Source organism: Rhinatrema bivittatum, chromosome 1, assembly GCF_901001135.1.
Source record: "Rhinatrema bivittatum chromosome 1, aRhiBiv1.1, whole genome shotgun sequence".
Classification (NCBI taxonomy): Eukaryota; Metazoa; Chordata; class Amphibia; order Gymnophiona; family Rhinatrematidae; genus Rhinatrema; species Rhinatrema bivittatum.
Window position 1 is genome coordinate 313,256,257 of NC_042615.1, and position 26,031 is coordinate 313,282,287.

The window sequence follows — 26,031 nt, forward strand, 5'->3', positions numbered from 1 at the left end:
AATATAGTTATATATTTTTCCAATTTTCTGCTATAATTACTTTGGGTTGTGGTAGTGGAAACTCTGCATTTGGTAGACTTGAAATATGGGACTGCAGTTTAAGGATTTTTTTCTGTATTATCTTGTTTTGTTTTTTTTATTTGTAATTTCTGATTACCTTTGTTGCTCATGATATATTTTCAAGGTATTCCTTGTGATATTGTTGAAAATTCTATAAATAAAAAAAAATTAAGGGGCTAATTTATTCATTCTGCATCTATTGGAAAAGCCCTTTATGAACCAGGTGTTGGGAAGCGCTAGGAGAGCGATCCTACTTCCTGAGAGATGTGTGTCCTTGGGCCACGGCTCGACCCCAGAGGAACTCTGAAGAGGTGCCGCGGGAAGCGTGGCATGCCCGAGCATGGGCTGGACGGGAGCAAGGCTGGAGTGATGACTGGGAAGACAGGCCCTCCACCGGACCTGCATACTTCGGAAGACCCAACAACGTTGGTCTTGTGAACAGTCCTCCGACCGTTCCCAGCCCTTTCAGACCTGCCGCAGGGTACGGCATGAAGCGGCAGGCCGGATGGAGGCCAGGGCAGCGAAGACTGGAACATAGAGGTACTGACGAGACTTCAGGAACGACGTAGACTCAGGCATAGACGTGGACTCAGGAATGAGGTGCTGGATGCATAGACGTGGACTCAGATACAGACGTGGACTCAGGACGAGGTACTGGATGCACAGAGGTGGACTCAGGGCGAGGTACTGGATGCACAGAGGTGGACTCAGGAATGAGGGCTGAAGGAAGACATGGGCACTGTCCCTCAGGGCGCCCTACTCAGGCCACCCGCGGGACTGAGTCGCGGACCACCCTGTCCCATGCGCGCCCTGCACAGCCCTGGAAGGCTGGTCGCAGACCACGCTGAGAACAGGAGAGCACAGGGAAGAGGAAGCAGTGGTTTAGTGCACTCCTGGCAGTCGAGGCAAGTTGCTGCACTCCTGGCAGCCGAAAGCTGATGCTGCACTCCTGGCAGCCGAAGGCGAGTTTGCTGCACACTGGCAGCCTAAGGCAGGTTAAAGCATCTGGGTCAGGAACAAACACTAAGGATACTGGAACAAGAGACAGACCTTGGGGCTGGAACATGGGCATCTGGAACAGCAGGTAACATCAGGACTGGAACACGGACACCGGATCAGGAGACACACCTCAGGGCTGGAACATGGACATCTGGAACAGCAGGTAACATCAGGACTGGAACACGGATACTGGATCAAGAGACAGACCTTGGACTGGAACAGTAGGTGGACATCAGGACTGGAACAGAAGGCGGACATCTGGACAAGACGAGGAGCTCCAACAAGTAACAGGAAACGCAGGACCTTGCAGAAGTGCTGGAACATGGAAGACTCCTGCAGCGAAGGATCTCAGGAGTGACCAACTCCTTGCGAAGGCAAAGTTAGACTGGACGCTGAGCCCTTTTGTAGGGCTGATGAGGACAACGCCCAGGGAGGGGTCAGCAGGGGGCCACACCTGGCTGGCCCTCGAAGAGGAGTAGAGAGGCGCGCGCCCGCGCCCTAGGAGGCTGGAATGAAGAGAGCTGGAAGCTGGTGGCGTCCTCAGCCACATGGGGGGCCCAAGGAAGTCAGGCAGGCAGCGGAGCAGCCCTGCCCTGAAGCTGGAGAGGTGGCAGGCTGCTGGAGCAGCTTCCAGCTGTGAAGACTGAAGCAGGAAGGCAGGAAGAGAAGAAGGGCTGGCTGCAAGAATGGCTCCAAGCCGTGAAGACAGCCCCAGGAAGAGAGATAAGACTGCAGGAAGAGTAGAGAGCTGTAGCAGGCTGCAGGCACCGGCAGGGACAGCTTCCCTGCCGAGCGAGGACCCGGGCTGAAGCAGGCACCGGCAGGGACGGTCTCCCTGCTGGCTGAAGACCCCGGCAGTGAAGCAGGACATCGGGGGAGAGCTGGAGCAACAGCAGCAGTCCCGGCTGCATGGAGGAGCTCCCGGCAGCATGGAAACAGCTGCGGGGATGGCCCCAGCTGATTCAGGGGAGGCAGCAACGTCAGCGGCCCGACTGGTCGCGAAGGTAAGAGCCTGCCCGCGCTCCTCGCGGTCAGGATCGCAATACCAGGTCCTAGGAGTCAAGAAGCCACAAATGTTTCTTTAAACTTCAGTAACACACTGCCTCATTTTATTTTGTTAAAACACATTTACATGGCTTACCTCCATGGGATTTGATGGGAAAATGAAAAATAAAAGATACATAGAAAGGATTATTTAATAGTGGAAAACGAATTCATTTTTTATAGTGAAATTATAGAGAATAGTCAACATTAGTTTGTAAAGGCTCATATATTTAAATATTCAGAAGACCCAACCCCCAAACTCATTTGCATTACATACTTTGCTGTCAGCATTTTATCAGCAGCATTTCACATCAGGAAAGACCATCCTCCATGGACAAGAAGGACAAATCAGATACAAAAGTGGGTGACATCATCAAATGGTGCCAAGATGGAAAAAGCTCTCTCAAAGCTCATCAAGACCAAGAAGAGCTTACTGAGTATGAGCAGGGCTTCCCATGTAGCAGCCACAGTGTGAGTCTCCTCAATCTTCTTTCTTCCTCTTGGGTAAAAGAATGCAAATGTTTTTGTTGTCTCTACTCCAACTGTTCATCATTGTTTTATGGTATCATTTATTTTTCTTCTAGTTTCTTTCTTTTTTTCCTTTCTTTCTCTTTTTATAAGCCTTACAAAAAAAAAAAAATTAGCTTAGAAATATTTTCTTTTTTCTATATAAAAACTGAGTGTAATTTAGCCTTGGCTCTGCAATGGAAGACAAGAAACTAGGCTTCAAAAGGTGCCCTCAACCTTATTTTGGATCTTCATGGCAACTACCTAAGGCCTAGATTTATCAAACTGCCCTAAATATTGCAAGTGATAGGTAAAGGGGTGTGTTTTATGGTAATATTCTATTTATTGCAATGTGTGTTATCTTAGTGCTTTTAACTTTTTGATAATGCCTACATAATTGCATTTCAGAAGGAGAGAGAGAGAGAGACTATCTACAAGGCCCTTATAGTAGTTAGTTAGCTATTTATATCTCTAAAGGAGGCCTACCTAGTAACTCGAGGTGAGGTTTAGGTAGTAGTGTAGGGGTTGGAGGCTACTTTTACATGCAGAGTGAGACTTATGAACAGAACAGTACACTCTTGTGAAGATTTGATGTCCTTCTGAGTGGGTAACATCAATCTAGGTTGAGAAAACATTGTACAAATCTCATGGTTGTATGCGTTTTCTCACTCTGAAAGACATCAAATCTTCACAAGAGTGTACTGTTCTGTTCATACATCTCAGTTTGCATGTAAAATTGGCCTCTAACCCTTACAGTACTACCTAAACCTCACCTCAAGTTACTATGTGGGCCTTATATACTAGCATAAATAGCTGCTTACTATGGTGTCCCCCCCCCCCCCCCCAGAGTCTCTCTCTCTCTCTCTCTCTCCCCCCCCCCCAGCCCCAAACCGAATTTGTGAAAAAGTTGTGTTATAGGCATGATATCGCACAGCTTAACGCAATTGAAAAAGGTGTAGTTATTTTTGGTGTTAAAACTGCGATATCGTGCATTATGACTTCGCGAAGCCAGCTCACTTTTATGAAAATCCTGCCCGAGTCCTCCCCAATCCCTCCCCTTTCAAACATTTGCATCGCACCATGCGTTATGGTGGTAATCGCATGCGTTAAAGCGTTTTTTGCAATGCCTTAACGCGATTTGATAAATGACCATATAAGCTGGCTAGGGCCATCCCATAACATAACTAATTGTACTGCCTGTCACAAATGTCTCCCAGTGCTCTAAAATGCAGAGATTTCAAGATTAAAGAATATTTAAGCTCTCCTCAGACTTCAGCAGAATAGAAGAAGAAACATCCAGCTTAGGAACCAGCAACTAAAACAACAAATGCCAAGGTCTTGTCTTGCTCAGTGCCATGAAGTCTCAGTACAGACATCATTCCTCATTTATCAAAGGAGAAAAGACGTCCTTCTCAACAGCAAAAACGTCTCACTTATTGGCACTGAAGCCTTCCCAGCATTGAAGCCTAGGCCCAGAATCAACACTAGAGCGCAGCCAAGGCCAGGTCTTATCACCTAGGTCTGAGCTCAAAGCCAGGGCATAAGCCAGGACCCAGTTGCCAAGGACCAGGCATAAATGTAAACCTAGGCCCAACACCAGGGCTCAGTCACCAAGGCCTGAGCCTGATGCTGGGGCTCAGCTGAGGCTGACACTGGGGTCCAACCAAGGCCTTGGCCTGTGTCTAGGCTAAGTTTGATGCCAGGGCTTGACCTAAGTCAGGCTCTTGTAGCTGAGGTCCAGACCTGGGCACAAGGCCTAGGACCAGCTCTGTTGCTGAGGTCCAGCTTAGACCAGGTCCTCATCACTGATGTCAGGGCCCTTGTGGCCAAGCCCCAGATTTAGTATTTAAGCCTGGTCCAAGACTTAGGCTTCAGCCTGATGTTGGGGCCTGGCTGAGGTCAGTTTTTGATTGCCAAGTCCTGGTCCTGGGCCTAGGCCTAGGACTAATTTATTTATTTATTGAGTTTTATATACCGTCATTCGGTAGAGCTATCATAACGGTTTACAAAGTATGTATTTTTCTTAGCAGATGAGCAACGGTAAAACCATGTGAACATTTTCAGAAATAAAAACATATCAAGTCCAGAAAGCATTATTAGGTTGGATGGGGAGGGTAAGGAGGTTCAGGATGGAGAGCAGGTATTAAGAGGTTTATAGATGAGAGTTCATTTGAGAGTTGGGATGATCAGACGTCTGAAGGTCAGTGTAGTATTTGCGAAACATTAGTATTTTTAGGTCTTTTTTGAATGTTTTTAGGTTGTGCTGGGTTCTCAGGACTTTAGGTAGGGTGTTCCACAGTTTAGGGGAGGCAATTGAAAAGGCTCTTTCTCTTGTGGTTGCCAGATGCGCATCTTTGATGGGGGAGATGTTTAGATAACCTGAGTTATTAGAGCGTAGGTTTCTTGGAGGATTTTGAGGAATTATGTTAAGGGTGTTTAGACCTTGATGATCATTGTTTAGAATTTTGTGAATGATGGTCATTGATTTGTAAGCAATACGTGCAGTAATAGGGAGCCAGTGAAGTGAGGTCAATATGGGCGTTATGTGCTCACTTCTTTTTGTTCCTGTTAGTACTCTGGCAGCTGAGTTCTGCAGTATTTGGAGTGGTTTGAGGGATGAAGAAGGTATTCCAATTAGTAAGGAGTTGCAATAGTCGAAGGTGGAGAAAATAAGTAGTTGTAGGACAGTTCTGAAGTCGTAAGGGTTGAGAAATGGCTTCAGATGTCTTAGGGTTAGGAGTCTGTGGTATCCTTCTTTAGTTTTATTTGATATGTGGTTCTTGAAAGAGAGTTCTTTATCGATGATAACTCCGAGGTTCCTGGTGTGGGTGGTAGGGAGTGTAGATATCATTTGTTTGTCTAGTATTGTCAGGGGTGGCGGAGTTGGATTGGGTTTTTTATCCATAAGTATTATTTCAGTTTTGTCGAAATTGATTATGAGTTTCAGAGAATTTAGGAGATGCTTGATTGAGATAAGTAGATCTGAAGTTTTCTTGTAGGTGTCTTCGATCAAATTTTGTATGGGAATTAGAAGCTGAATGTCATCAGCGTAGAGGAAGTGTGTGATTCCATATTCTTTTAGTAGTTGGCAAATGGGGAGAAGGTAAATGTTGAAAAGGGTGGCGGATAAAGCTGATCCTTGAGGGACTCCAGTGTTGAGGTCGATCATCTTTGATGGGTTGTTGTTGATTAATACTTGGTATGTTCGATCAGATAGATAGGAAGAGAACCAATGTAAGGTAGTGCCAGTTAAGCCAATTTGGGATAGTCGCTCTAACAGTATATTGTGGTTTACTGGTCGAAGGCGGCTGAGAGGTCAAGGAGTATGAGCAAGTATTTTTCACCTTTGTCAAAGCCTCTTATAATGTCATTTAGGGAGATGAGGACAGATTCTGTGTTTAGGTTTTTTTTAAATTCATATTGGGATGGAGGTAGGATGCTGTTTGTCTCCAGATAGTCTCTAGTTGGGTGTGTACGACTTTTTCAATGGTTTTGGCTATGAATGAGAGGTTTGATATGGGGCGGTAGTTGATAAGGATTTCCGGATCTAGGTTGCTCTTTTTAAGGATTGGTTTGATGACAGCAGATTTGAGGCATTTGGGGTAATTGCCTTCGGTCAGTGTTAAATTGACAATTTTGGTGATGGTTTTAGATATGGTAGGTTCAATTGTTTTGAGGGTTGTTATTGAGATGGTGTCTAATGGATGGTTGGCGGGGTTCATTTTATTTATTATAGATTGAATTTCGAGGGTGGAGGCGGTGTCAAAGTTTGACCATGATGAAGTTATCTTGTTGTTAAGTTTGGTATTCTGGTTGTTGTTGGTTATGTTGGATTGGATTAATGCCTGATCTTGGCCCAATACCTGGTTCTGGGCCTAGACCTAGGCCTGATACCAGAGCCCAGCCAAAGGCAGTGTTTTATTTGATCTGGTGAAACGATGATCTCAAATTTAAGTGAATATTGATGATTTCCTTCTATTTAAAATTGAGCTTGTATAATCTTAAACAGTTTGAATAGTGTGGCAAATGGGACTTCCAACCTGTTCATATTTTCTTTCTGGAAAATGTAGGATACTAGATATAATTTTCTGTCTACCATTTGTATCTAGGTCAATCAGATATTATGTATGGATTAATTTTATGTAAGATCATATGAACTGAATTTACTATGGCTATTGATACTATTTAAGGACATATAATTAAACTTAAACATAAGAACATGCCATGCTGGGTCAGACCAAGGGTCCATCAAGCCCAGCATCTTTTTTCCAACAGTGGCCAATCCAGGCCAAAAGAACCTGGCAAGTACCCAAAAACTAAGTCTATTCCATGTTACTGTTGCTAGTAATAGCAGTAGCTATTTTCTAAGTCAACTTAATTAATAGCAGGTAATGGACTTCTCCTCCAAGAACTTATCCAATCCTTTTTTAAACATAGCTATACTAACTGCACTAACCACATCCCCTGGCAACAAATTCCAGAGTTTAATTGTGCATTGAGTGAAAAAGAACTTTCTCCGATTAGTTTTAAATGTGCCACATGCTAACTTCATGGAGTGCCCGCTAGTCCTTCTGTTATCTGAAAGAGTAAAACCTTAACATGATTATTTTAATGATTATTATTAATTTGTGCCTCTATTTGAATGTAGTATCTAGCATGTAGCATAATGTGTAATTGTGTTTGTTTTCATAGAGCTGCATATTTTTAATTTTAATTAAAATAGTTTTAAAAGGAGATTTCATCTGATTTTGACCACCTATGCAATGTTTTTGTATCTCATATGGAGTTGGGGGGGTGGGGGGTGTGGGGAGGAGGTTGTTAACCTCTTCTTTTCATACAGGTTCAAGGGCATAGCCAAAAAACCAAGGGGGGTGGGGAGGGAGGGAGGTCAGTCCTCTGTTGTTACCTTTGACTATATAGGCTGGGAAATTTAACAGAAATATGATTATAAAAAAGAGGCGAAAGGAAACAGAAATACACTCTTTTGTATTTAGTTGAACCCAACTATATACCTATAGAATTAGATCATTCTTTTGCCTATGATATGATCCATCACCATTGATCTCATCACATATTAGTTTGGAATAGAACACCTATTATTAGTCTGCTGTCCTCAAACAGAACTGTACAGACAGTTACACGGGATTACCATATCTCCAAGTCAGCAAGGACAGGCTGAATCATATATTTTTAGCCCTATTGCATGCACGAACTTGAAATTCTGATTTCTCTTTCTTTCTATAGTATAATTGATTTTTATTGCAGATTACATTTTATTGATCCTAACGTGACTGAACAAAGAGCTGCTAGATATTAATGAACTGATAGATAAAAGATAGAAGGTATAGAAGGGATCCGGCTGAGAGGACCGCCCACCCACTGACGCTGCATCCGGCCTACCTCGCTCCGTAAAAGGAAGGCCCCTACTGCAGGCGTGCCTCTCGGCCAGAACCCTGCACCCGACTCAGACCTCCGCTAGCTCCGCGCAGCCGGCGCAGACCCATCGGGGTCAGGAGCACGGCACCCGACCACTGCGACCGCCCCAACCCGAGACCTGCATCAGGCAAGGCTGGCCCTCTCTCCATGAGAGGACCGCCCCCCGCTGACGCTGCATCTGGCCTACCTCGCTCCGTAAAAGGAAGACCCCGACCGCAGGCGTCCCTCTCGGCCGGATCCCTGCACCCGACTCAGACCTTCTCTAGCTCCGTGCAGCCGGCGCAAACCCATCGGGGTCAGGAGCACGGCACCTGAACGCCGCGACCGCCTGGACCAGAGACCTGCATCAGGCAAAGCCGGCCCTCTCTCTACGAGAGGACCTCCCCCCTGCTGATGCTGCATCCGGCCTACCTTGCTCCGTAAAAGGAAGGCCCCAACCCCAGGCATCACGCGCCGTGCGTCGCGCCCCTAAGGAGTGTGACCAAGGGGTCTGCCCCTTGGTGCACCCCTTTGTGCTACCCTTTGTGCTCCCCCCTACCCCCCCCCATTCCCCATTGCCCAGCCCCTCCCCTTCCCCTCCTTGTCCCTATAACTTCTTAACATCCCATTCCCTTTCTGAATAAACCAATAAACTAGAACAGTCATTTTAACTCATTATATCCATCTCACTACAGTATTCGCCTTCCTCTAAGCTAATCCAGCTATCCATTGTTAATTGTACCTCTATTGTCTATTCACTATTGTTGCACCACTTTTGTTAACTGTACATTTATTGTAGCCTCAGTGTTAATTGTACCCCTATTTTACTAATGTATTTGCTCCCCCTTTGGTAATCTAGCTAATTATTGTTAACTGGGCCTCTATTAAGCCAACCTGCCCCTTACGTTTCCCTTCTTCTGTTCCCCCCCGGCTGTCATCCTTTGCTATCTCTGCTCTCAGCTGTTTCCTTGCTTAATCTCCTGGGTCCTACCACGACAACCTATTCAATCCCCCACATTCACTATCCTTCCCACAGACCCTCATTCCTCCCTCAAACCAACTCGCCCACTCATCGCAAATCCCTTCTCCCCATCCTCATCTCCCCCCTGACACAGTTAAGAACATAAGAACATAAGAAAATGCCATACTGGGTCAGACCAAGGGTCCATCAAGCCCAGCATCCTGTTTCCAACAGTGGCCAATCCAGGCCGTAAGAACCTGGCAAGTACCCAAAAGCTAAGTCCATTCCATGTCACCATTGCTAATGGCAGTGGCTATTCTCTAAGTGAACCTAATAGCAGGCAATGGACTTCTCCTCCAAGAACTTATCCAATCCTTTTTTAAACACAGCTATACTAACTGCACTAACCACATCCTCTGGCAACAAATCCCAGAGTTTAATTGTGCGTTGAGTACATAAGAACATAAGAAATTGCCATGCTGGGTCAGACCAAGGGTCCATCAAGCCCAGCATCCTGTTGCCAACAGAGGCCAAAACCAGGCCACAAGAACCTGGCAATTACCCAAACACTAAGAAGAACCCATCCTACTGATGCAATTAATAGCAGTGGCTATTCCCTAAGTATAATTGATTAATAGCCATTAATGGACTTCTCCTCCAAGAACTTATCCAAACCTTTTTTGAACACAGCTACACTAACTGCACTAACCACCTCCTCTGGCAACACATTCCAGAGCTTTATTGTGCATTGAGTGAAAAAGAATTTTCTCCGATTAGTCTTAAATGTGTTACTTACTAACTTCATGGAATACCCCCTAGTCCTTCTATTATTCGAAAGTGTAAATAACCAAGTCACATCTACTCATTCAAGACCTCTCATGATCTTAAAGACCTCTATCATATCCCCCCTCAGCCGTCTCTTCTCCAGGCTGAACAGCCCTAACCTCTTCAGCCTTTCCTCATAGGGGAGCTGTTCCATCCCCTTTATCATTTTGGTTGTCCTTCTCTTTACCTTCTCCATCGCAACTATATCTTTTTTGAGATGCGGCGACCAGAATTGTACACAGTATTCAAGGTGCGGTCTCACCATGGAGCGATACAGAGGCATTATGACATTTTCCGTTCTATTAACCATTCCCTTCCTAATAATTCCTAACATTCTATTTGCTTTTTTGACTGCTGCAGCACACTGAGCCGACGATTTTAAAGTATTATCCACTATGATGCCTAGATCTTTTTCCTGGGTGGTAGCTCCTAATATGGAACCTAACATTGTGTAACTACAGCAAGGGTTATTTTTCCCTATATGCAACACCTTGTACTTGTCCACATTAAATTTCATCTGCCATTCTCCGATTAGTTTTAAATGTGCCCCATGCTAACTTCATGGAGTGCCCCCTAGTCTTTCTATTAACCAAAAGAGTAAATAACCGATTCACATCTACCCGTTCTAGACCTCTCATAATTTTAAACATCTCTATCATATCCCCCCTCAGCCGTCTCTTCTCCAAGCTGAAACGTCCTAACCTCTTTAGTCTTTCCTCATAGGGGAGCTGTTCCATTCCCCTTATCATTTTGGTAGCCCTTCTCTGTACCTTCTCCATCGCAATTATATCTTTTTCGAGATGCGGCGACCAGGATTGTACACAGTATTCAAGGTGCGGTCTCACCTTACTGGGACTTACAACCCTTTCCATAGTTCTCTTCAATGCACAATCTCTCTCTAAAAAAAACCCCAATCCTTAACGATCTACTACTCGATTGCAAGCCTGAAATCTGCGCCATCACAGAAACCTAGCTCAAAGATTCTGACATTGTCCTCCTTAATCAGCTCCCCACGCTCTCCTACGATATTTTCACCATCCCTAGACCTAAGAAAAGAGGCGGTGGCCTCCTTTTAGCAGTTAAAAAGCATCTAAACTCAAACCTGTGAACATTGATACCCCTCCCAGATTTGAAATTGGCCTGTTGAAATCCCCTGAACTCCAAATCTGCCTTGTCCACACCCCTCCTGGCCTTCTAGACCTCAACCTCTCCCCCCTGATTGAATTAATTTCTGACAACATCAATATCGAAATCCCAGCCATTATTCTAGGAGACTTCAATCTCCATTTAGACTCCTTCCCCCTCTCGTCGTCCTGTGAAACCTTTCTTAATTCACTCCACACCATTGGCTTTAAACAACTCATCTCTTCCCCTACCCATAAAGCTGGGCACACCCTAGACCTTATTTTCATTAATTCCTGCATCCATTCACCTAACACACCCTCATGCACCCCTGTTCCCTGGCCTGACCATTCCCTCATCGAAACCCTACTTTCGATAAATGCCCCGACCTCATGCATCCCTGCACAAAATTCCACCTTTGTCTTCAGAAAATCTTGCTCCAGCGAGGACCTGATCTCAGCTTTCTCCACCTCTCTGTCCAAACTCGACTGTACCAATCCTGAAGCTGCACTTGCCTCGTGGAACAACCTCACCCATGACATCACAAATGATTTATGTCCAGTCACCAGCTGAGACTTGCACCCAGCATCAAAAAATAAAAACAATGGTACACTGCTGAGTTAAAAATAATGAAAAATATTCTCAGACGGAGTGAGAGAATCTGGCGTAAAGACCCCATACCCCAACATGCTTCCATCTTCAAATCTGCCCTGCACTCCTACAGACTCTCTACACTTAAGTCCAAACATGACTTTTATACATCAAAAATATATGAATACAACCCCAAAGCCCTTTTCTCCTATGTTGCAGATCTCACTAAGTCCTCCACTCCCCCCATCCCTGACAACGAAGCTAGTAACAGATGTGAAGAACTAGCACTCTACTTCCACAAAAAATTAGCAAACATCCTCATCAGATTCACCCTCATCCCCACCTCCCACGCCTCCTGGCCCAAGCTCAACCACTGCCATCCTTGACTCCCTTGACCTTACCTCCTCCAAGGAAATTGAATCCGTTCTTAAAAAGATTAAACTTGCATCCCACCCCACAGACACCATCCCCACCAAAGCACTCCTCACCATTCCTAACACCATTGCTACACCCCTAGCCAACATCATCAATTGCTCCCTCTCCTGTGGCACAGTCCCAGACACACTCAAACATGCAGTTGTCAAACTCCTGCTCAAAAAACCCTCGCTAGACCCCAACAAATTTCATCCTATCTCAAACCTCCCTTTTATTGCCAAAATCATGGAAAAGGTAGTCAACTTCCAACTCATGGATTACCTCGAAAGCAACAATATCCTACACCCTTCACAATTCGGTTTTCGCAAGCACTTTAATACTGAAACCCTCCTACTCACCCTATCTGACCACCTCATCAGAGGCATGGACCAAGGTCACTGCTACTTTCTTGCCCTACTTGACATCTCCTCGGCGTTCAACACAATAAGCCACAACCACCTCATCTCCTGCCTATTTGAGATAGGCATCTCAGGCTCAGCCCTCCTTTGGTTTAAATCATACCTGTCCAATAGACAATTCTCTGTCAAAATAGACAATGCTGAATACACTCATTACTCCCTCTTCCAAGGAGTTCCTCAAGGTTCCTCCCTCTCATCTACCCTATTCAATATTTACCTCACACACCCCCCTCTGCCAGCTCCTAGCCAACCTTGACCTCAAATTCTACCTATATGCCGATGATGTGCAAATCATCATACCAATTCACGACTCAATCTCTGATTCTCTAAAATTCTGGGAGAAATGTCTCGATTCTATTAACACCCTACTTACGAATCTCCACCTCGCCCTAAATACCTCTAAAACTGAACTGCTGTTCATGTCCCAACACCAGATTCCTAAACCCTCCCTTGCAAGTGACCCTGTGTTGCGACCGTCGCTGCCCGACGTCTCTACTCTGCCCACCTTACCTCTTTGGTGACTCCCTCTTTTGTCAATGGAAGTTTGGCTGCCGCGGCGTCATCTTGCCGATCTCCTCCAGCGTTCCCGGACCAGCTAGATGCTGCCTTCCACCATGTTTCTCCTGAGGCCTAAGGGCGTGCGCGTGGCGCGGCCCCGAATCAAGTACCAGCTGTGGCGCGAACCTCAGGGGTGTCCCCCTGAGATGACATCATCATCACCAGATATTTAAAGGTCTCTTGTTTTGCTAGCTAATTGAGTTAGCATAGGGTTTTCTACCTAGCTGCCTCCAGGTATCGCTGCGGATGGGATTTGCTCTCCACTTACCTTGCTACTCTGCCTTCTCGGACTTTACCAAGGAGCCTCGCTTTCTTTCTTGCTTTGCAGGTCGCAGTCTGAAACCGGTACTCGCTCCTCGAGGGCCCACGTTCTGGACCTGCTACCGAATAACTTCTGCCAGGAAGTCACCACTGCCTACAACACTAGTGAGTTACCATCTCTTTCTCAGAGCTTTCCCTGGAACCAGGTACTTGCTCCTCAAGGGCCTACTTCATTCCAGCTCCGGGGCTGTTCCAAGAGACTATTGTGTGAGTGTTACCATCAAGGTTCTGTTCCTGAACTCTGCATACTCTGCCTACTCACTATCTCAGTTTCTCTACAGCTCTGCCATCCTGGGATAGCTGTTCCAGTGCTGAGGGACTACAGCCCAGCCGGGCTCTTCCAGCTCACTACTGCTACCTCTGGTGGTTCTTTAAAACAATTTAATAAAAGAACTAGTGCGTGTCTGTCTCCCAGCTCTGAGCCTGACCAGGGGTCCCTCTCGGTATCTTCCCACGTGGGCATGGTCATCTGCCACTGGCGCAAGGATCCACCCACAACTATCACAAATAATAACACCCTGCATATAGCTCCATCTCCTCTCAGCTCTTCGTAGGAGACCTTGGTGTTTTGATTGACCAGCATTTGAACCTGAAAAAATATATCAATTCTATCCTCAAGGAAGGTTTCTATAAGCTTAATGTCATGAAAAAACTAAAACCTTTACTCCATACCTATGATTTCCATACCGTCATTCAAGCCACCCTCTCATCCAAGATGGACTATTGCAACTCCCTACTCCTAGGCCTCCCTTATTCCACCATAAAACCGCTTCAAATGCTCCAGAATGCGGTCACAAGAACTATCACAAATGCCCACATTACCCCTATCCTTAAAGACTTGCATTGGCTCCCGATCCCCTCGCGTATCCTCTATAAAACCCTTACTATTATTCACAAATCCATCTACAGGGAATGGTGAGTAAAACGGAAAATGTCATAATGCCTCTGTATCACTCCATGGTGAGACCGCACCTTGAATACTGTGTTTAAAATCATGAGAGGTCTAGAACGGGTAGATGTGAATTGGTTATTTACTCTTTCGGACTAGGGGGCACTCCATGAAGTTAGCATGGGGCACATTTAAAACTAATCAGAGAAAGTTCTTTTTTACTCAACGCACAATTAAACTCTGGAATTTGTTGCCAGAGGATGTGGTTAGTGCAGTTAGTATAGCGGTGTTTAAAAAAGGATTGGATAAGTTCTTGGAGGAGAAGTCCATTACCTGCTATTAAGTTCACCTAGAGAATAGTCACTGCCATTAGCAATGGTAACATGGAATAGACTTAGTTTTTGGGTACTTGCCAGGTTCTTATGGCCTGGATTGGCCACTGTTAGAAACAGGATTATGGGCTTGATGGACCCTTGGTCTGACCCAGTATGGCATTTTCTTATGTTCTTACAGACATAACTCCAATTAGCTTGATGAGCCGTTCCACCTCACACTCTCAGACCGCCCCACCAGAGCAAATAAAACAGGAACTCTCCATATCACATCCTTCAAGAAGGCACACCTCACCTCCACGAGGGACCGAGCCTTCTCCATTGCCGGTCCCACCCACTGGAACTCACTACCCACAAACCTCCAACTTGAGCCTTGCACCATCAAATTAAAAAATAAGTTGAAGTCCTGTGGTTTGTAGGACCTTTATGACCGCAACTTGTCAATCCTAACAAGCTGCATAGACAGGGTCCAACTGGGTAAGAGGATTCACACAATTTTTTTTTTTCAATCCAGGAGTTTAAACAATACAATCCATACGGATTGTGACATAAAGCTAAGTAATTTGTATTGTTTAAACTCCTAGGGGTGATGTACGGATTGTGACATAAAGCTAAGTAATTTGTATTGTTTAAACTCCTGGATTGAAAAAAATTGTTTGTGTGAATCCTCTTACCCAGTTGGACCCCGTTGGACTTAATATGACTTTTTAAAGAAAATGTTTGAAAAAAAGAAAAACATTTTTAACTCTGAGTGAGCACTATATTTAAATTAAAATAAAGCTGGACCAAAAGGTCTATGCAGCTTGTTAGGATTGACAAGTTGCGGTCATAAAGGTCCAACAAACCACCTGTCAAAAAAACTTAGAAAGTTATTACTGAGGGTGTTTTTGTGATTTATATTGCACCTATCAACACCACAGAGAGTAGATTACCTCCAATCTGCCAGCCTGTTTTGCCCCTGTCAACTTTCTGCCACTCTGCCTTGCTGGCATACACCAGACGATTCTACTCCTTGTGGTGTTGTTGCCACTATCATGTTTCCTCAGTGTGTTGACGCTAGTCTTTCTGCTGCTTTATCCCTTTATTGGCGCCTTTTGTTTTTTTCTGACACTCTTTCTGCTTGCTATGTTCCCCCTTCATTGTGCTGTAGGATGTCGATGCCACTTGTCTTGCCACTTTGCCTGTCACGCTGCCTTCAAGGGTTCATGCATCTGTTATCAGTGCTCTCTTTTGAAGCTGTGGTGTGTTTTTGACACTCTCGCTGCTGCTTTGCACCTCTGTTAAAGCACTCTTGCCACTCCTGGTACCCCTTGCCACTCCTGGTACCCCTTTGCCCCTTTACAGTGCCTTAGGCTATTCATGCCACTTTGGTGCCTCTTTGCCACAGTCTAAGTACCTTGGAGCTCTTTTTCCATTCTGATGATTGCTCCCAAGAAGTTTCATCCGAATTGATAAGAAAACCCTAATTCTGCAGCCAAAAATAGGCTGTAAATACTTCCCCCATTGAATTTAATGGCAACTGAAAAACGAATGAAACTAATAAATGAATTGTTTTTTTGTTTTTTTTGCTATGAAACTAATGAAAAAAAATTGGGGTCCCAATAAAATGAAAAAACAAACTGAAACAAAATTGTTTCTTCTGCACATCTCTACTAAGTACCCTTTCTCTCAGTTGAAAAAGAGCTTTCCTCCTTTTATGTCTGACTACAAACATCTGGAAAAATCTGGATTTTGTGGTCCTTAAAAAGAGCATCTTTGTTGAAAAAGTATAATCTCACTATTACATTCTTCTGACTGACTGAAGAAACTGACATCAACAAAGTACCCCTCTCATTAATCACATCATCTGACTGTTGCAAGAAATCAGTTAAACAAAGAGGAGAAAATGACAACTGAAATGAATTAACATTAGAATCAGAATCTCTTGTTCCCTTAACAGAAATATAATATAAGTTAGTAAAGATAGGCTTATGCTCATCAGAAAGACCTCATGTTGTCTTTCCAACCTCATTCCTTATCCTTCTTTCTCCTCGTTACCTTATGCTGCTTCTTTCCCTCTGCATTCCACTTCATGCCTCTTCTCTCCTTCTGCTCACTTGCCTGAGCTCAATGTAAAGAGAGTTTTAGGTTTTAAAATTCTGTAACCATTTGTGTTAGTTGTGCTGAATTGATTCTGAGAGAGAAGGACAGCCAAGGTTCTATTTTTGTTATGCTCACTGAACTTAGTTAATCAAGAAAGTAATGCTTTATTCTCAGAGGGATCCTGGGACCTTAAACAGTAAGGGGCGGATTTTCAGAGCCCTGCTCGCGTAAATCCGCCCAAAACCGGGCGGATTTACGCGAGCAGGGCCCTGCGCGCCGGGAAGCCTATTTTACATAGGCCTCCCGGCGCGCGCAGAGCCCCGGGACTCGCGTAAGTCCCGGGGTTCTCCGAGGGGGGCGTGTCGGGGGCGTGTCGGGGGGGCGGGCCCGGTCGTCGCGGCGTTTCGGGGGCGTGTCGGCAGCGTTTTGGGGGCGGGTACAGGGGCGTGGCTACGGCCCGGGGCGGTCCGGGGGCGTGGCCGCGCCCTCCGATTTCGGAGGGCGCGGCCACGCCCCCGTTCCCTCAGAGGCCGGAGCGGCCTCTGAGGGAACGGGGGTAGGCTGCGCGGCTCGGCGCGCGCCGGCTATACAAAATGATAGCCTTGCGCGCGCCGATCCAGGTTTTTTAGTAGATATGCGCGGCTCCGCGCGTATCTACTAAAATCCAGCGTACTTTTGTTTGCGCCTGGAGCGCAAACAAAAGTAGGCTATTCGCGCGCCTTTTAAAATCCGCCCCTAATGTTGTAGTATATACTTTATATAAAAAACAAATCCCAAACATGTATTAATGTAAAAAAGACACATTGCATAATTGCATTTTCCATTGATCCTTTATTTTAATTATTGCTTTTTATGCATATCCCATATAGGTCCCGGGACATACAGCCCTCTAGTAAAGCCGGCTCACAATATATCTGTATCAGTTTCTAAAGAGGAGCGTTTCAAGCACCCACAAGAGATGACTCCTGGACCTGCAGCTTATGAGGTTTGTCCACATAGCTTTGTTGTTAACAGATTTTGACCATGGTAAATGGCAGAGAGCATCATGTAAGTAGTTGTACTTTCTGGAAAAACTGCTTGCTTCTTTAAAGCCCATGAGCAGTACATAGAGCATTGCCACCACCACCCCCTTTCCACTGCAGATCTGATAATTAGTGCGGGGTAACATGTATATAAATCAATGATTATTTGCTGCCATGTGTGTGTGTGGTGGGGGGGAATTTGCCTCTGTTTCCTTGCTAAACACTGTGGGCCGGATTTTAAATGCCCTGCACTCGTAAATCCGGCCGGATTTACACGCGCAGGGCCCTCGCGCGCCGGCGCGCCTATTTTGCATAGGCCACCGGCGCACACAGAGCCCCGGGACGCGCGTAAGTCCCGGGGCTTTGTAAAAGGGGCATGTCGGGGCGTGTCGGGGGCGTTCCGGGAATGACGCGGCGTTTCGGGGGCGTGGCGCGGCATTTCGGGAGCGGGCCCGGGGGCGTGGCACTGGCCCGGAGGCGTGATCGAGGCCTTCGGACCAGTCCCCAGGTCTGGTGATGGCGCGCCAGCAGCCCCTGGCGCGCGCAGATTTACGTCTGCTTTCAGCAGGCGTAAATCTGCCAACAAAGGTAAGGGGGGGGGAGGGCGAAGGAAAGTTCCCTCCGAGGCCACTCCGAAATCGGAGCGGCCTCGGAGGGAACAGGCAGCGCGCGCTGGGCTCGGCACGCACAGGTTGCACAAATGTGCACCCCCTTGCGCACGCCGACCCCGGATTTTATAAGATACGTGCAGCTACGCGCGTATCTTATAAAATCCAGCGTACTTTTGTTCGCGCCTGGTGCGCGAACAAAAGTACGCGCTCGCGCAAAATTATAAAATCCACCCCTGTGAATGTTAAGCATTGACATGCATTTGCCTTAGAAGTTCTGCTATTTGTTTTAAGGATGACTGTATGTATAGTTAACAAAATGGGTCAGATATTGGTATCTTGTTGCACTTCAGAGAATATAACAAATCATGAGTCTATTCTGAAAATGATTCAAAGTAAAAGTAGCACCTCTGAATTAACAGGTAACATTTGCTCTCTTGTTCAAAAACTCCATCAGACTTTCTTAACTATTTTTCAAATGTCTTCTGATTTTATTATATAACTGTGTATATATTGATACTCATTTACATTTTTTTTCTTTGTGTAAGTACACAAATACAATACTTTGAGATATTTGCTTATGTTGGGACATATTAATGCATTCCTGACATCATATAATTTGCTGTCTAACTTAATATTTAGTTCCTATTTTTTATTTTTAAAGTATAATCTTCTCATAGTATCATTTACCAATATTACCATGATCTGAAGAAAATATAGTATAAATTTACCTCAATTAATTGTTACTTTTAGACAGTCTTCTTCCAGAAATGTATATAAACTAAAACTCAAAATTGCTGCAGTGATGATTTTATTTCGTATCTTACAGTAAAGGCCAAGTGGGTTCAATATTAGAGACTGTGATTTATTCAAATTCGTGATCTTTGTTGTCGTAAATTGAAAATTATAATTACTGAAGGCTTCCTTTTAGCCAATGGGGATACTGGTAGTTTGAAATAATCTAAAATAATCTTCAGGATATTAGAGATAACATGGATTACAATTCCTATTGTATTCCATTTTTTCATTATTGCAGCAAAGGTGGATTGGTACCCAGAATAGGGGGCAGGAACTATTTCAAGAAATGTACATAAAATATTTTTGTCTTTTTAAAGTGTTTGTTGTTTGCAAAGCCTCTAAAATCAAAACATTAATTATTAACCTTTCAATATGATATTTAAATATTAGAAAACTAATAACTTTTATAAAAATAAACATCAAAGTCTGCAATATTGATACTAAACTTGAGAAAAGGTATTTCAGATTTCTAAACAGATAGATTGTTTTGGTGCATCTTCTTCAGCAACGTGTTCTGAAAATTACTCTCAATATAAATGTATGAATATATATTTGGAAATCTCTTTTTCTCTAATACATAGAGGTCAATATTAAAAAGAATTGTCCTGCTAATTTGGGACTTAACTGAACAAACCGTAATAGTTTAAATTTCCTGCAGTAATGAATGACTCTAACTTATTTGGGTAAATGGTTAACTAAATAAAACTTATCCAGAGAAGCTGAAGATATTCTGGAGGCATTTTGGGCAGAGATAACTTTTCTGGTTAAGGCCCATATTCCTTAAGGATTTTCTCCCATTTTGTGTCTATGAGAAAAACCCTTAGGGGTAGATTTTTAAAGAAATATGTGTGATTTTATAACATGCGCACGCTGGCATGCACATGTTATAAAATCCCAGGCAGTGCGCGCGGGGGGGGGAGGGGGGGAATATTGCAAAATCGTGCGGCGACGAGATCAGGGCCTTCCCCAGTTCCCTCCCAGTCTGCTCCAATTAAGGAGCGGACTGGGAGAGAAATTTCCTACTCCCTACCCTAACCTCCATTCTCCTTCTCCTCCCCACACCACCCTCTAAAACCCTTTTTTTATTTTTGTTACCTTTTGCTTGGCAAGTTACTTCAGGGCCCGACCTGAAGTAACTTGCATGCACCAGCAGAGCGAGGAATGGCGTTGTCCTGGACAGCTATGCTCCGCCCCCTGGCCCGCCTCTTTTTGAGGCCCCATCACTTACACGCATCTCGGGCTTTGCGCGCTTGGCTGGGCCGGTTTGAAAATTGGCCCGGTACATGTAAGGCCCGGTCACGCACGTAAACCTCGGGATTTACGCATTCTGGCCTTTAGTGAATCAGGTACTAAGTTAGCTAGATAATTCTAATATTTAGTGTTATCAATGTAACTTTAGTACTGCCCGACAGCTAGAACAACCCCAACCCCATACCAATTCTGAACCCTCTCTTGCTTCCTCCTCCCCATAAAATGGAAAATGTGCCTTATCCAGTGGAACAGATCCCCCATCTTGAATGTGTAAAGTATAAAATAAATTCCCACAATCTGTACCAACCCCCCCCCCCCACCCCCACACACACATATATATACACTTTCACACTATGTCAAAAGCAGAGTGGGAACAGGAGAGGCAGTTATCTGCTCTTGATCTGCTGATTATCTAAATGCTGATTGCGCTGACTGGTACAAGCATTTAGATATTCATTTATTCAATGAATTCTAAGAATTGGTTAGTTCAGTGACAGCAGACCAATCTCCATTCAGAACTGAGTTCTCAGTGAGGATTGATCTGGTGCCTAAAGAATTTTGGAACTGGAAGCAGTTACCTCTGTTGCCTGTGCTCAGATATTAGCTTTAATGGGCCTGCTGCCGTGAAATTCCCCAGTGAAAGGATTAGTTAGCAGGGGGAACTGGCTCCCCTTAATCTCCCCTCAAAGTTCATGATACCCACCTACCCCTTCTTATCCCAGCTGCAGACTCTAAGTGCCTCATACAAAGTCTCAACCCCCATGTAGAAGAATTGCAAAGAGAAGCCTGTAGCAATCCCCTTCCTTCCCCCTCCTGATCTCCCCAGTACAATAATTATAAACTCCGTAGGCTACTTAAGACCTCCCCACCCCTCTGGAATATAGCACTTCACTACACTTGATAGGCAGCAAAACACCACTAGAAGGTGTGATTCTGAATTTGATGGCCACACAGAACTCTGCAATCCTTCTAGCTGGCAATGAAGGGCACCTCTAAAATGATAGGTGAAAATTCCAGAGGGGTGGATCTTTGGCAGCCCCATATGAGGCTTTGTCATTCTTTGTGTAAGTTGGAGGGAGGTTACACCAGAGAGTATCATTCCTTTAGAGGGGTCTAGGGAAAATATTCATATCATTCTTGTGAGGGGGGGGAACTAGATTGGGAGGAGATTCCTCCAGAGGGGGCTGCCTCTTTCTTGTGTATGTGACTGAGCAGGGGGGGGGGGGGAGATAGAGGAATAGCCCCAAATGGGGCTTCTGCAGGGTACTGGGGTGCGGGGGGGGGGGGGGGGATTGATTGGCACAATCTTTAAGTGGACTTTGAGTGGGAGAATATCCCCCTTACTCCAGACTGGTTAACACAGAGGGCTTCCTGGCAGTGAATATGAACATTACAGTTTTTTGCCTTAACATTCACAACTCACTAAAAATAATAGAGTGGATTGTAGGAATGTACACAGTATGCAATACATGGTTGAAAACTTTCATAACAGACTTAATATTGCTTGTTAAATAACCATCATACATGCAGTGTGGTAGACTGTCATAACACCCGTAAGTGTGAAAATAATTGCTTGCTCCCACATATACAAGGGTCATGTATAACCATAGATCTGTAATTTATTTTCATATTTTTTATGCAAATAAAAATGTGTTACTTTCCTAAAAAATACAAAAAGAAATTAGAGACCTATGGTTATACATGACCCAGTATATGTGTGGGAACAAGCAGTTATTTCCACACTTATGGGTGTTATGATGGTCTATCACAATGCATGTATGATGGTTGTTAACAAGCAATATTAAGTCTGTTATGAATGCATTCACCCCTGTATTAACATTCACATGGCCAAGGTCAAGATATTGAGGGTAAGTTTTAATGTGGCTGTAGGAGACCAAGTGATGTTTCCCTGGCTGGAGACAGAAAGCCACACTGACTCCAGCCTTTCTGGCACAGCTAAAACTTTATTACAATAAACATAACACTTCACAGTGGACTTCCTACTTTAGCAGTAGGCATTTACACACACAGGGGCTATAGACTGCCTTGCAGTCACTGTACACTCACTCCTGGTTTGGACAGAGAGATTTGCAGGAGCTGCCTTCCTTCTGGAGGCATAGGGACCTCCTGAACACAGCTAGACTTGCATTCTTATCCCTGCCCCAGTTGGGTCCCAGTCAGAGAGCTCTCTTCCTCTGTGGGATTTAAGGTGGACCAAGCCCCAGGCCTCTAGGCAGCTGCACTTTCAGCCTGGGTCATGCCCTGCCCTAACCACAGTGTACAACTGTTTTTCTTCTCTCTCTCTCTTTTTTTTTTTTTTTATTTAAATGGAAAAAAAAAAACCCTGCCTAACCAGCACTAACTACACTGTGTAACACAAGCCCTAAACTCTGGACAGAGTTTGCCTCTTTAGTCTGCAAAACAACCCTAATCCTGACTACCTTCCAGGCCCCACAGATCACTCAGGCCCCACAGATCACTCACTAATTTAAAGGCAGTTTCAGGGTTTTTTTTCTCTTTACTTGCATGCTCCTCTATGAACCAACAAGTCTGTAGCTGCCAGTGCTCTTGTACTTAAGTTTTAAGAGCCTTGCTCTTCTTTGGTGTGCTCTCTGAGCCACATCCATTTGCTTCCAACTTCCAGTGTTCTTGTACACAGTTTAAGAACAGTGGCTTCATACTCTTTATGGAGGCTTGGGTTTTTCTCTGTGCAAGGCTTAGAGAAAAAAATCCCCGACCTGGCACCATATGTGGGAAACCGAGCAGTGTTTCCCTGACTGGAGACAGAAAGGCACACTGACTCCAGCCTTTCTGGTGCAGATAAAACTTTATTAAATAAACACAACACTTCACAATGGACTTCTTATCTTAGCAGTGGTTACTTACACACACAGGGGCTGGAGACTGCTTTGCTTCTGGTCAGTGTACAGACACTCCCTTCTGATTTGGATAGAGCACTTTGCAGGAGCTGCCTTCCTCCTAAGGAAGAGGGACTCCTGAACACAACTACGCTTGCATATCCCAGCCCCAGCTGGGACTAACAATACATTTGAATCAAGAAATACATTTCTTGATTCACTTTAAAGAGTTAACCTTGATTTCTATGCATTCAGGTAGACTAACACAGTAACTACATTACTTTGTATGAAAAAACAACAGAAACAAGAAATGTACAAAACAGAAAAGATTTAATACAGGAAACAAAATTAAACAAAATGAAAGGAAATCATGTATACTTTTTGCAACAAATTCCTCTGTTGGATTTTGAAGTAGGGTGTAGTTGAAACCCTCACCACTGTCTTGGAGAAGGAATAACATGTTATTGTGCAACTTTAAAATAAAAGAAGAAGTACTTAGTTTCTGAATTATCACATAAAGCACCCATATTATCACCATGAGAAAAAGCAGACAGACAAATGGAGGACCACAGGCTAGATTCAGTAACAGAAAAATAAATAGACAGGCACTAGAAAACAGAGTATAAATGAAAGTGATAACACTGCAGCTAATGATATCCCACCATGTAGCAAGGAAAAAAATGGAAACCTTGTTGTACTCTGAAAAACAAGAGTGGCATCAGAACACTGAATTGCTGGTTAATCTCTAAATCCTTCACTAAACACAAAACAAAGTATAGGTAACAAACACCCACTATTGCATGCGTGCCTAATAGATGGCATGGTAACGGGCAATCCATGTGACTATGCAACAATTTGGCTATCATCACATGTACTGCATAGAAATTCAAACATGCATATGGGCACATGCATACAGCCATACAAGTTTTGAAAAATGTTAAGAATATTGTTCTCGTGAGGTATTTTCCTATATCAGTCAATAAAGGAGATTCTGGTTATTCCTCCTTATGAACAACAGGGTAGATGCCTGTCCCATATCATTTTGAAAAACAAAGCAAGGAAAAATATTCCATTTGCCCAATAACATTCAAACTTCAGCACATGCTATACAGATGTTGCCCCCAGTCTCCCATGGCAGATTTTTCAAGATTCAGCAACACTTATGTGGCTAATTTGCATAGAGATTCACATTTCTGACTTTGTAAAAAAAGTCAATTTTTTATTGACAACATTTGATATTTTTGCATAGGAATATTAAACTATGTACAAATCCAAAATTTACCAAGTACAAAAATCAACTATTTAACAAGTAAAGACATAGTAACTGGGGCAGGTGTGACTCCTGCAAGGCTGCACTTTACTTCTACAGAGACTTGCATTAAATACAACAACATAGATTATGGAGCCCATACTGGATATAAATGACCAGTGCCTTTTATTAGATAACTTACACGGGAATCTAATTTGGGTGCTTCATCCTACCTTTTATCCCACATGGGAGGATCCATTGGGCCCACTCCAGGACCATCTCCCAATGATCTTCTAAGGCTTGCTTCCATCCCAGCAGAGCCTTTTCCAATTTGTGATGTTGCAGACGGCTACTGCACTGGGCAGTCTGCCAAACAGCAAGACTGCCAGCCTACCCTCTAATCATCCGTGGAAACGACCCATTTGGTTTCTTCCAGTCCCATCACTTGGACTCATCAACCATCGCACTCAGGTCATCTGCATCATACTGCAAGGCCATGATCCATCATGCCTTCTTGCTTGGGCTCTCCAGCCCTACCCCTAAGCTAAATCCCTTACCACCAAATTAAGCTTGAGTACCCTGACATAACAGGAGTAACAGTAGAAATAATCATCAATAGTTACCTTATTAACATTAATTTAATTATTAAAACATTTATAATCTATAAATATTAGAGATGTGAATCAGAACTGGTATCGGTTTGGATTCCAGTTCCGATTCACATAGTGAAATTTTTATCTTGCAGTCCGATTGGGTTTTTTTTATCGGCTGCGCCCGAGCCGATAACCAAAAAATACAGCCAACTCTTTAAAATGAGTTTGTTAGTATCCCCCCACCCTCCGTACCCGCCCCCCCCCAAAAATTTTAAATACCTGGTGGTCCAGCGGGGGTCCCGGGAGCATTCTCCTGTGCTTGGGCCGTCAGCTGCCAGTAAACAAAATGGCGCCGATGGCCCTTTGCCCTTAGCATGTGTCAGGGTATCCGTGCCATTGGCCGGTCCCTGTCACATGGTAGGAGCAATGGACGGCCGGCGCCATCTTACCAATGGTGGGGACCTATGGGACTCCTCCCCACAGGTCGAGGCAACTCTCCCTCGGTCCAAGGGGTCACCCGCAGAACAGCTTGTCAAGGCCATGGACCCGGCGGAGGCATCTGCCTTACAGGCTATTCCAGGCTTGGCCCAGAAGACTCTGGAGCAACAAAAGGTCCTGGAAGCGCTAGCGGCTTCGGTGGAATGTCTTAGCACTCGCCTCGATTCCATAGTCCCGGCTGGGTCTCCGACTTTCCCTGCTCCAGGTTTCGTGGTCCCAGCACCCACTATGTACTGCATCATACCACTTCCGACTCCTCCCCACTATTCCAGGGACCCCCATCTCTGCCTGGTTTTCTGAACCAGTGCAACATGCATTTCTGCCTTCAGTCTGCACTGTTTCCTGATGATGCTACTAAGATCAAATACATCCTCTCACTCTTGGATGGTAAGGCTCTAGCATGGGCCTCTCCCTTGTGGTAGCAGTCAGATCCCATCCTATGGGAACTGCGAGGCTTCTTGGATCTCTTCTGTACAGTCTTCAATAATCCTGGTTGACACACAGCCTCAGGCTCATATCTCCTTCACATCTGCTGGGATGCTCACTCCCTCACGGAGTATTTATTTATTTATTTAAAAATGTTTGTATACTGCTTTTACAATCAAGGGATTAATC

At 44.6% G+C, this 26,031-nt stretch overlaps 1 protein-coding gene across 2 annotated transcripts in view; it reads left to right on the forward strand.

Moving 5' to 3' along the window:
* STPG2 (sperm tail PG-rich repeat containing 2) overlaps positions 1 to 26,031 on the forward strand; it is a 1,290,079-nt gene that overhangs the window by 866,641 nt on the left and 397,407 nt on the right. For both annotated transcript variants that reach the window (XM_029597484.1, XM_029597489.1), the window contains exon 13: positions 17,409 to 17,524. In XM_029597484.1, coding sequence (XP_029453344.1) covers positions 17,409 to 17,524 — 116 coding nt within the window. The remainder of the gene's footprint in view (positions 1 to 17,408; positions 17,525 to 26,031) is intronic.